The sequence below is a fragment of the Alosa alosa genome, chromosome 3 (genome assembly GCF_017589495.1).
Source record: "Alosa alosa isolate M-15738 ecotype Scorff River chromosome 3, AALO_Geno_1.1, whole genome shotgun sequence".
NCBI classification, from domain to species: Eukaryota; Metazoa; Chordata; class Actinopteri; order Clupeiformes; family Clupeidae; genus Alosa; species Alosa alosa.
The window spans coordinates 4,395,902-4,406,964 of record NC_063191.1 but is presented as its reverse complement, the minus strand read 5'-3'; the positions used below and the strand labels follow the sequence as shown (position 1 = coordinate 4,406,964).

The 11,063-nt window shown below is 41.2% G+C and overlaps 1 protein-coding gene across 1 annotated transcript; it reads right to left on the bottom strand.

Annotated features, from left to right (window-relative positions):
* Nucleotides 1-1,149: 1,149 nt before the first annotated feature.
* On the bottom strand, nucleotides 1,150-2,424 carry LOC125292257 (butyrophilin subfamily 1 member A1-like). The gene is made up of 5 exons (XM_048239471.1): nucleotides 2,381-2,424; nucleotides 1,903-2,229; nucleotides 1,583-1,600; nucleotides 1,317-1,346; nucleotides 1,150-1,154 (listed from the first exon to the last, which is right to left on the bottom strand). The coding sequence occupies exons 1-5, from the start codon at nucleotides 2,403-2,405 to the stop codon at nucleotides 1,150-1,152; spliced, it is 405 nt and encodes a 134-aa protein (XP_048095428.1). The 5' UTR covers nucleotides 2,406-2,424.
* Nucleotides 2,425-11,063: the final 8,639 nt, after the last annotated feature.

Sequence of the window (11,063 nt, the reverse complement as noted above, 5' to 3'; positions counted from 1 at the left end):
GAAGAAACTGGAATCCATGCATTTCCACTAAGCTATTTATGGTTACTGATATACTCCGAGTCTCTGACCCTCTCTTAGAGCCAGGCATAGTGAGCTGGCCCTCGGAAGAAAAAGTTTGGGGACCACTGATCTAGTACGTAAAATGTTCCCTTGTGGTTCTGAAATTGACCTGCATGATGTATTTTGACAACTCAGACACATTTTGATTTCACACTTTTAGGAGGTTTCAGAAATGGTGCCTGAAGATACTTGATAGTGAAGACCTGCATTTCCATTTTCTTGAAATTTGACCCTCTAGCCGAGTGTTTCTCAAACTTTTTCAGACCAAGGACCACTTAACCAATAAAAAAAAAAATCATGGACCACCTAGCTAAAAAAAAAAAAACAGTATACTTACTTCAACAGTATATTACACAATAGACCTACTCACTGAACCACCTTGCTTATTGTCTTTGAATCCACCTTGCTTATTGTGTTAGAGGATTCATAGTTAAACTGGTGTAGCTTACAAAGGCAGTGTTGCAGAACTGTTTGGATTTACATACAAGTTGGTTCAATATTGCGAACAACTCATCTATATTATATTTTACCACGTCTGCTCGCGGACCACTTGGGATAGCTTGCGGACCACCAGTGGTCCCCGGACCACACTTTGAGAAACACTGCTCTGGCCCCCTGACACTTTGAAAGTCTCTGAAATGTATTTTTAAATGGTTCTGATGATGACGGAAAGGCTTTTGCCCTTGCCCTGTCTATTCTTAAAACATTATTTAACTCTAAATCATACACAAACATAGATGCTTTGAATTCATAAGTTACAAGTGAAGAATCAGGGAAACCAGAAAGTGGCTCTTAATAAACATGACCAAGAGGCAATGATGACACTTATAAGCAGATTCAGGTAAGGGGCGGAGACAGAGAGACAAGGAGCCAAAACACATGGCTATATAAACAAGACAGCACATGGTAAAAGTAAACAAATGTCCATAAGAAGCCAGGAAATATGCAGTTGTATTTTAAACCTACAACCAAGTTTGTAAGAAAATAGAAGTTGAAGACATAACTGTGTAGAATACAGTTGAATCGTTCAAAAGTATTGAGCCCAAGAAATTGATTATTTTAAAAAAGAACTGCATTTTATCAGACTCATTACCCTGAAAAATAAAGTAGATACAAGCTTAAACTTTTGCACAGTAGTTGGTGGGTAAAGTAACATTATTGACATAAAGTATGAGGCAAATCTAAGATGGTCGGGTGGGAACATTTTCTAAAACTAAGTCATATGCTAGCCCTTTCAAAAGAGTCAAGATACTTACAAGAGCCACTTGCCATCAGAGAACCTTTCTCTAGTGAAAACAAAAGCAGAGATCATGAAGTCAAGTGGAGAAATGCTTCACTTTCATTTGTCTCATGTAACAATCAAGAGAGCCTATGTAGTCATTGGACAAAAGGAGATTTTTATTGTGATTTATATTTAGTACTGAACCTGCATTTAGGCATATTTTTAAGTAAGTTCCCAGCATGTCCCACCACCACCACCACCACCAAAGACACAACAGATCATCTACTTTCGGTTACTTACCCGTCTCCTCCAGTTTTGCTATAAAAAGCAGAAGTACACATTAGACAATCATGCACTTCCTTGCTACAGTTCACATGTCATGAGCGTCTGCACTTCTGTGTACTTCTTATTCCATCTTATCTCATCCATTTCACACAGAGCATCAGATCACTGTCTTTTTATGCCTTTTATGACAACTTTTATGCCTGTTTGCCTTTTAACATCTTACTTTCACTTTTGTATGCCACATTACTTCCATTTGCCTGCTAGACTATTAAATCTGTCAATTTAATCTCATTAGTGCAACTTCCCCCTGAGTTCATTAGAGACAGTACACTTACGGCAGAACCACCGAACTTTTCTGGCTGCTTTGTTTTCTTCACTGATGACCTCACAAGTATATACCCCAATATCTCTCTCTTTTGCCTCTTTCAATCTCAGAGACACGTCTCCTTTCTTCAGCTCCAAGGTGTTCACACTCACTCTGCCCTCATAGCCACTTCCCTCGATCACTCGCCCATTCTCATACAGGTAGATACAGTCTGTCCCCTTAAACCACCTGATCTCCATGTATACAGCATTGACTTTAGGAGAGAGGTGACAGGAAAGTGTGACATCATCACCAACAGATAATGTTATAAGGTCTTCAGTGGTAACCAGGTTCAAATCTGTGGGGCAGAATGGAGTGTCCTTAGGCCCAAAAATACCCACGTACATATGCACACACACGCGCACGCACGCACACACACACACTCTCTCTCTTTCTCTCTCTCTCTCTCTCTCCACGGCACAAGAGCAGACATGTAAGAGGTCTCTTACCATCTCTTTTGTATCCAGCTGCCATTTTGGAATCCTGAAACAAACAGTGAAGATTACATGAATCCAGTTATCTATCTGTCTCATTGTGCAATTCAATATTTCTGCTGTACAGCATGGTACAGTATATTGTATTTAGACAGGAATAGATATCTGAAAATGAGTTTATACTGACCTAAATATGTATATATGCATTATCTGTCCTGTTTTGATCATTTGCATCCATAACTTCGTAGTCCTGGGTCATGAAGTATTCTTACCTTAAATTTGTGCTGCAACTGCCTTGAGGATGAAGTTGGGATTCCTCTCCTTAGTCTTAGCTTACCACAGGCCTGCAGACTAGACTCTCCTGTGAACAACCGCCCTTTGATGATACCAAATGTCAAAACAAGACATTTGTCAAAACAACAATAGTCTGTGCTTTTAAGGATTTTGGGGTGAAGCTTTGTTTTGGAATAACAAATCTAATTGGTCAAGACCTGCTGTGACAGCAAAAATAAGAGCTCCCTTTGCCACAAGGCTTCACTTCTTCATTTCTCACCTCAGGGCATCATATAAGGCCGTTTTGTCCCGTCCTTCTGCGTTTTCTATCCACGCATATAGAACCATTTTGTGTGTAGATGACACGCGCATGGCTTTCAACCAACTTCAGCATAAAACCACCTGCGATGATATTAGACGCTCTGGGCTTTACGCCTGTGATCCACTAGCATGCGATGCAAACTCCCCAAATCGCAACGCAACCCTCCATGAAGACGCTTTGATGGGCGCTCCCTTTTGTAGAGGTGTGGAAACGGGAGGGCAAGAGCAGGTAGCCTAGTAAACAACCAAACAAAATGTTTCCCTCCACCATTTTGAAATTACAGAGGGAAAGTCACATCTATAAATTAGTTTGCAAGTTGTGCGGTCATTTCATCATGAAGTTGTCCCTGTAGGATTCTAGCCACACATCATACAAACACGGGAATGTAGACACTGCTATGATTATTTTTTCTCACCTGACATGTTTCTGTACGTTGGTGGTAACCACACTACCGGAAAATTAGGTTTTGTTTAGGCTACGTGATGATGGACCTCCCCTGCGTATTGCTCTACTATTGGATACTCGCCTTGCGATGGACGGATTCATTTGCATAAAGTTGGGGATTGCTGAACTTTTTGACGCGCCGCAGCCACAGCATCGTCGCACCGCATACCCAGAAACCTATGCGGGTGCGGAATTCGCTTCTCATAGAAATGAATAGGGATACTGCGTCGCGTTGTTCGCATCGCATGCTAGTGGATCCCCGGCATCACTCGTCATTAATTCACCCCAATGTTGAACGACTGCACAGACGTAGGTTTTGAGCAACAACAAGTTATGTTTCCTCCATGATGATGGGCTAACCTGCACTAAAAACAGGAAGTCATTAATCGATATAGGAGATTATTGGCCATTTTAACACCTTTATTGTGTGAGAGAGATGCTCATGGCTTTCTCCAATGCAACCCTCAGGCGTTTCATATGACGCATTTAGATATGGCCTTTCCATGGCGACATATCAGACGCTTTCAGTAACAGTGCGCAATTTGCTTTTGTTTTAAATTATCCAGTAATGACGGAGTCATGTGGGACCTGCAAGCGCAATGGTCAGAGAATTCTAAGCTCTTCACAAAACCCCTAATTTCAATATTTTTACGGGCTCTTTATATTCGGAATTACTCAATTTTCGACATAGGCCGTCTTTAAGATGTCAAACAAGAAGAAATTGTTTTCGTCTCCAACTGCTTCTCCTACTGGAAAGCGTTTGAAATCAAATGTTAGTGCTGAAGCTTAGCCTGGCGGGCCATCCTATATCATTGACATGTATAGTCTGGCATCGAACCATTCACCTCGCTTTAATCCAAGGGCGGGCAGAGAATTGTCTTTCAAACTGCCTAGGCATGCAATAGGCCAGCTAACACGACCATATCCGTATCCGGGTCGGCAAACGGCAAATACATCCTTCTTCGAAAGGAATGACTTAAGTGCATTGTGTTGCTCAACTTTCAAATAAAGCACAAGTCCAACTTCTCCAAAGTTGACGCCAACGCCGATTCAAACAACCGCTCTTAGCTTCGCCATAGCCACCTTCCTTGTTGTTCACCGTCGCAGGGACTGTCGTTATCCTGTTAAGCCCGCCTTAAGACTCTCTAACAAAATAGAGCGCTGTGATTGGATGAGGTCCACGGCGTCAGCCAATCGAAATTCTATGGTTCGATACTAGACGTACAGGCTGAGCAAATTAATTTGCTGCCGCTAGGGTGCGTCTAGATTTCTAGGCTAGCTGAAGCTAACATGCCTGATGCTATCCTGCAAGCACCTGAACTACAGCAAGAACGATTTGAGGCGATGGTTGTGAAGGTGGTTAGCACAGCTTTGACTAGTGTAAAAAAAATCAGTAGAAGCCTTACAAAAAGACTTGGTGGAACATGGCTGCAGTCAAAGGCCTTGGTGATAAGTGGACCGTATTCAATCAGAAGCAAGGGGGCTAAAAAGAGATGTTGGAGTCGTGAGATCTGATGTGGAAATGCTACAGGAGAAACTAGCGGAATTAGATGACCATGGACAAGCTAACAAGCTACAGGTTGGTTAAGGTTAGAGTTGAAGTTGTCAACCAAAGACTGTAAAATAGCTTGTTTACAGTCTATGTTGTCAACATGATGAATAAGTGTTACGATATTTAAGGGGGTTTGGGGGGTTTCCCCCCAACTTATTTTTATAAATTCCCTACTGATAGGTAGCGCTAGCTACTAGCTAGTGGATCCTTTGTGCAGTGGTGGAGGAAGTACTGAAACTCAGTACTTAAGTAAAAGTACAAATACACAGAGAAATATTCACTTTAGTAAAAGTAAAAGTACCACAATGACAACCCTACTTAAGTAAAAAGTAAAAGTACCTGCTTTTAAATGTACTTTTTAAGTATTAAAAGTAAAAGTATTTGCATAATGATTTATTCTCTTAATATCTATATTCTAAAAGGAAAAATCAGTATGGGCTGTGGCATTTTAATTAAGCTAGTTTTAGGTTATACTCAACTAGATAGTTTTAAGCTAATGCAATTGTGCTTGCCATCTGTGGCCCAGTTTACATTCTGATCTACAAGACTAATTCTGGTTACTAGGGTGATCTGCTGAGTAATATCATTCAACAAAACACGAGAGCCTGAAGTTTAACGGGGTAGACAAGGGAAACATCGGGTGGATCGTAATGCCAATTATGCTGATTGAACAGAAAAGTTGCTGAGAAAGGTGTCTTTATGATTAGGTTCAGTTTCACTTGCGCAGACGCATAGACATTGAATGAGCACTCACATTACTACCCCCCAATTGTAGGCTATGCATCTTTATTTGATCACACACAGTTAAGGAATATTTCCTAATCTGGAATTTTTTTTTTACGTCTTTTCCGGCCACCGGTTCATTAATAGGCTACCATTAATTTGTGCCGCAAATGATCAGACGTGTGACAGAAGCATGGGCATAGACTGTAACTTCGCTGATCCGCGGATAGCAATCTCATCGGAGAGGAGGCCCTAACGCTGCAGATAACAGACAGAGAAAGGCACAGAACACAGTTGCATGTACAGTGTAGCCATGGGTCTGGTGAATATAGCCTACTGAATGCCGATGGCTACAAGCTCACGCTTTACCTGGTCTAGACTAAAAGCTTATGTTTCTAAGAATGCACGTAGCGCTCCAGAATCTTTGGTAGCAACCCCGCCCCCTGGTAAAACAAACGTGTTTGTCAGAGAGGAAAAAAAACTGATCATAAAATGTATCGTAAAAAGGAACGATGGTGTTGTAGAAATGTAGCGGAGTAAAAGTACAGATAATTGCTGTAAAATGTAACGAAGTAAAAGTCAAAAGTATGCACTATACATTTTACTTAAGTAAAGTACAAATACATGGAAAATTTACTTAAGTACAGTAACGAAGTATTTGTACTTCGTTACATTCCACCACTGCCTTTGTGAGCCAGAACAACTAGCATAGCAACCATATCATTAAGGTAACTAGGTTATCAGGGTAATATAAAATTGAACTGACATAATTTATTAATAGGAGTTTAGGACTGTATATTTGCTGCAGGCTTAAAACATGTCATAGTCAGACATTTAGGTATTTACATATTAGATATTTTATAATTTGGTGGACCGTATCATGCTGATAGTGATAGAAGCCCATCAGTTTTGTCTTTTGATTTTTTAACGTTCTCGTCCAAATTAGCCAGAGAGGCAGCAACTGTCAATCATGCCTAACCCCAGCCAATCACAGAAAGAGTAGGGCGTATTCTCATGCATATCCCAGCCAATCACAGACAGAGTAGGGCGGTATTGGCCAATCACAGACAGTCTTCTGCTACCATCCTACAAAAAAAAAATTTGCGGCCAGGCCTGATTTGAATATCCTTACTCAGTATTGGATGAAACCACTACTTTCAATCAAGAAAAATCACTCTTGATTGGCAGCGAAACCACACCTGGCCAGGCCAGGCTTGAATTTCCTTACCAGTATTGGATGAAACCACAATTTTCAAATAAGAAAAAACTACTCGCGATTGGTTGGCAGATCTGTCAGATCTGATCTGGCTCATAATAAATGTAAACCCCATATATATATATATACACATATATACATTTATCATTTATTCATTTATTCATATTATATGTTATTATGCTGTATATTCATGTCATTGTTATCCAGGGTCGGACTGAGAACAAAATTCGGCCCTGGCAATTTTCTCCTGGACCGGCCCACTGGACCGACAATGACCCCCAAAAAAAAAACACACACACACAAGCCCACACACCAAAATCACCCCGATTCCCCCCAAAATAAAAACACACAGTATTATGGTGTAGCAACACTTCATAAACTGAACCAAAACATTTAAATTTGGACCTATAGATTGTATTAAATTCAACTATTGTAATTTAGCAGAGTACAGGTACAGAGCCAATGACATGCAGTTGACATCCAACCAGAAGTACAAAGAAGCATTAAATACCAAGTGCAGGTAGAGTAGGCCTATGGTTGTATACAATAGCCTAATCACAATAACACGGGGGTCCTTTATTTGGTGCAAATCATCTACTTTGCTTTCTTTAGTTATAGTCCGCGATTCACATTAACTGTAGGCTATCACCACAAGTGTATAGGGCCTACTAATCGATTTTGCCCAAGTTTTTATGCTGTCGCCACATTTGCAAAATTACCTTCGTTACTACTACCAGTTGATAGCTTACTTTTTACCTGCATTGAATCGCGATTGATTGTGCACAACACACGTCAGACCCTTCAACACTTATATTGTTGTTAACATGCTCCCATGGGACCATCATTAGAGAGGCCAAAATCTCATGAATATGACACTAGCAAAATTGTATACAGTATGAACGAGGTGGCACTGTATCATTGTGATATGAACAAAAAAACCCTCATTATTATATTATATATCATATATAGATAGATAGATACTTTATTGATCCCCAAGGGGAAATATATATTCTATATATAAAAACTCATTATAAAGACATTATTATTCCGCTTAATTCCAGAGGATAACCTTTTCACAACCAAGGTTAAGAAAAACAACAGCAGTCCTATCTGTCCCAACTTTACTGTGCCATTGTATTGCCAAGCATGGAGGATCACCAATCCCCTCAATCTCCGGATTTAGGGGGTAGCAATAAGCATTTATTCATTTATTTAGGGGCAGCCGTGGCCTACTGGTTAGCACTTCGGACCTGTAACCGGAGGGTTGTCGGTTCGAACCCCGACCAGTAGGCACGGCTGAAGTGCCCTTGAGCAAGGCATCTAACCCCTCACTGCTCCCTGAGCGCCGCTGTTGTAGCAGGCAGCTCACTGTGCCAGGATTAGTGTGTGCTTCACCTCACTGTGTGTACACTGTGTGCTGTATGTGTTTCACTAATTCACGGATTGGGATAAATGCAGAGACCAAATTTCCCTCACAGGATCAAAAGAGTATATATACTTATACTTATTTATTTTTGGTCTAGGCCCTGGGAATAGTTCATGATATGAAATTAGCTACTGTCATCTGATTTCAATCTCGGAAACAACCAAGGGCGTCAGTTTGTTTTTAGAAGTGGTGGGGATAAGCTTGAGTGTGTTTTGAAAAGTGCGGGGTAGGCTACCCTTATGTAAGCTATTCATCCATTCAACGCTGCATTACAATATGCTCAATAGTAGTGTTGCGCTGGGTAAGATATTTTTTACCATCCGCATCCACCCGACCCGTCAAGAGAGTCAATCTGCACCCACTCGACCCTCAATATGCACTGATTAACTACCCGAACCTGACCCGACATAAAAAAACAATGAGACGTCTTTTTGCTGCAACGTGTGTCTGAAAACGAGGTGAAAATTTGCAGGCCTGCTGATCTGTTCACATGATGCAGAATTTTGGGGAGGCAGCATCAGCTATTAATGTGACGTGCAACAGGGACGTGCCTTGGCGTAGGGCCTTATTATGTGGGCCTTCAGATGCAGCAGGTGTGTGATTTCCAAAACCATGGCGGGAGAACCGACTGCACTTTGGTTAGCTTGCATTTGCTTTGCTGTTGCTTAGAATGTTAGATTCTTGCGATAGATGTCTTAAGACAATAAAAAGTAATTTGGAAGGGAAATTTAAGAGAAGAGTTGCCCCTGCTGGCCATTGATTCCCTTTTGAAAATCAGAGGTTCACAGGCTACTGTGGCCTTGGTCAGTGGCGCCGCCAGCCCTAATCCTGTAGCCTACGCACTGTGCGTAGGCCTACAATTCATTCATGAAATCATTCAACAATGCTTCACGCACAAATGATAGCCTAGGGCAAAGAGAATTGACATCTCAACATAAGGATAGGCCTACATTAGAAGATGATGGTTGGTGTAAACTTTGTAACACGACGTGATAAGCAGTTCTGGCTTTAAAAACTAAACGCTCCATTCAGTCATAAATCATTCAAATGCAGGCCTAGTGCTTTCGTCATGAAAAGAAAAACAGCAGCTTAATATTTTTCAGGTGTTTAACAGTAGGCCTAGGGCGACTGTATCAGTTATGCCGTAGGCAGTGAGATTATTAGGCATTGCATCCTGTCACTCTGTTTGGAACATCTCAGTTCGGGTTGATAAGATTCAGTTAATGCGAGTATGGGTCGTCTCAAAGTTTGGGACAATCAAACAGCAGAGTAGGCAAAGCAAGCATACTTGTTAGGTTACCAATAGCTGTCTTTTCTCCAGGCCTGGGCCTATCGGAAATCGCGACATGAGCTCATTGGTTTCTTTTTTTCTTTTCTTTCTTGTTCGCGTGTTGGGTAGTGAAGCGATGCATTTAAATCAATGTACATCAGAGCCGATATGGCCAGCCCTGATCTGCTGCTCTGTAAGGTAGCCTATTTCAGTCCCACCCAAATTTGCTGAACTACTTGCGAAGTAGCCTATTCATCACAGACATCACATGTATCTCGCACCCACCAATCAGTGACCTGTGTGGGAATGGGGTCACTGGAAACACCTCTCTCTCTCTGTGTGTGTGTGTGTGTGAGAGAGAGAGCATATACGCATATACACTCACACACTGTGTCCCTCCCTGATTAAAAAATGTTCCATGTGTTTGTGTTGATTCACGTTTGGTAAAGTTTTAAATCTTTGATGTGCACAGCTTTCTGTTGGTGTTGGTAGTTTAGCGGTTTGGCAGTTGTGTATTGTTTGGGTTTGCTGCAATTTAACACAACTTTCCTCATCACAATGTTAGCATAAACTGTCATTTATCCATTAGCAACATTAACATATAATCGCCCACAGTGTAATTCTTTTCCATTCATCATTTGTATCTCTGTAGACATTCATTATAGATTTCCATCCAGAGTGAACCATGGGGAGTAAATATCCATTCAAGGACACTGCATGGCATTTCTGCATAGAAGCAGAGGTAGCTTTATGCAGGCTGCTAAAGTTAAGATCTGGAATCATTGACTTTATTCTATGTCAAATATGTCAGTTGATCAGTCCAGTTCAAGTAATACGGTTGTTGTTATTGAACAGTACAATGTTCAAGATCAATTAATATAAAACATGTATTGCTATATATCAATCAGGCACAATACAAGAAACCAATCATGCATTATTGCAGGCCAAAGGGAAACCTTAACATGTGTGTGCAGCATGAAATTTAATTTAATTTATTAATCTAGCAACATGTATTTGTTTTTTTGATTAATGAATTAATTGATTGATTGATTAATTGATTGCTTGTTTGTTTGTGTGTTTGTTTTGTTTGGCAGTCAACCTCTGACCTGAGACAATGCCACATATGTAAACTAAAAGCGAAGAGAACAGAGACGTAGAGGAGGAGGCGTGAACAGCAGCTGAGGCGTGGAGCAAGAGTGGAGAACAACATAGAGGACAAGGATCGTCAGCGGAGACAAGAGGAACGACCAGAAATGCAAAGGAGAGGACAGTGGATGGTAGAGTATCACAGCACCACCCAACCTACACAGACACACTCCAAGTTAGCATCACAGCACCACCCGGTCTGCACAGAACACTCCAAGGTGGGAGTATCAGAGCACCACCTAATCTACAGACTCACTCCAAGGTGAGTATCAGAGCACCACCCAATCTACACAGACTCACTCCAAGGTGGAGTACCCCCGACCCAA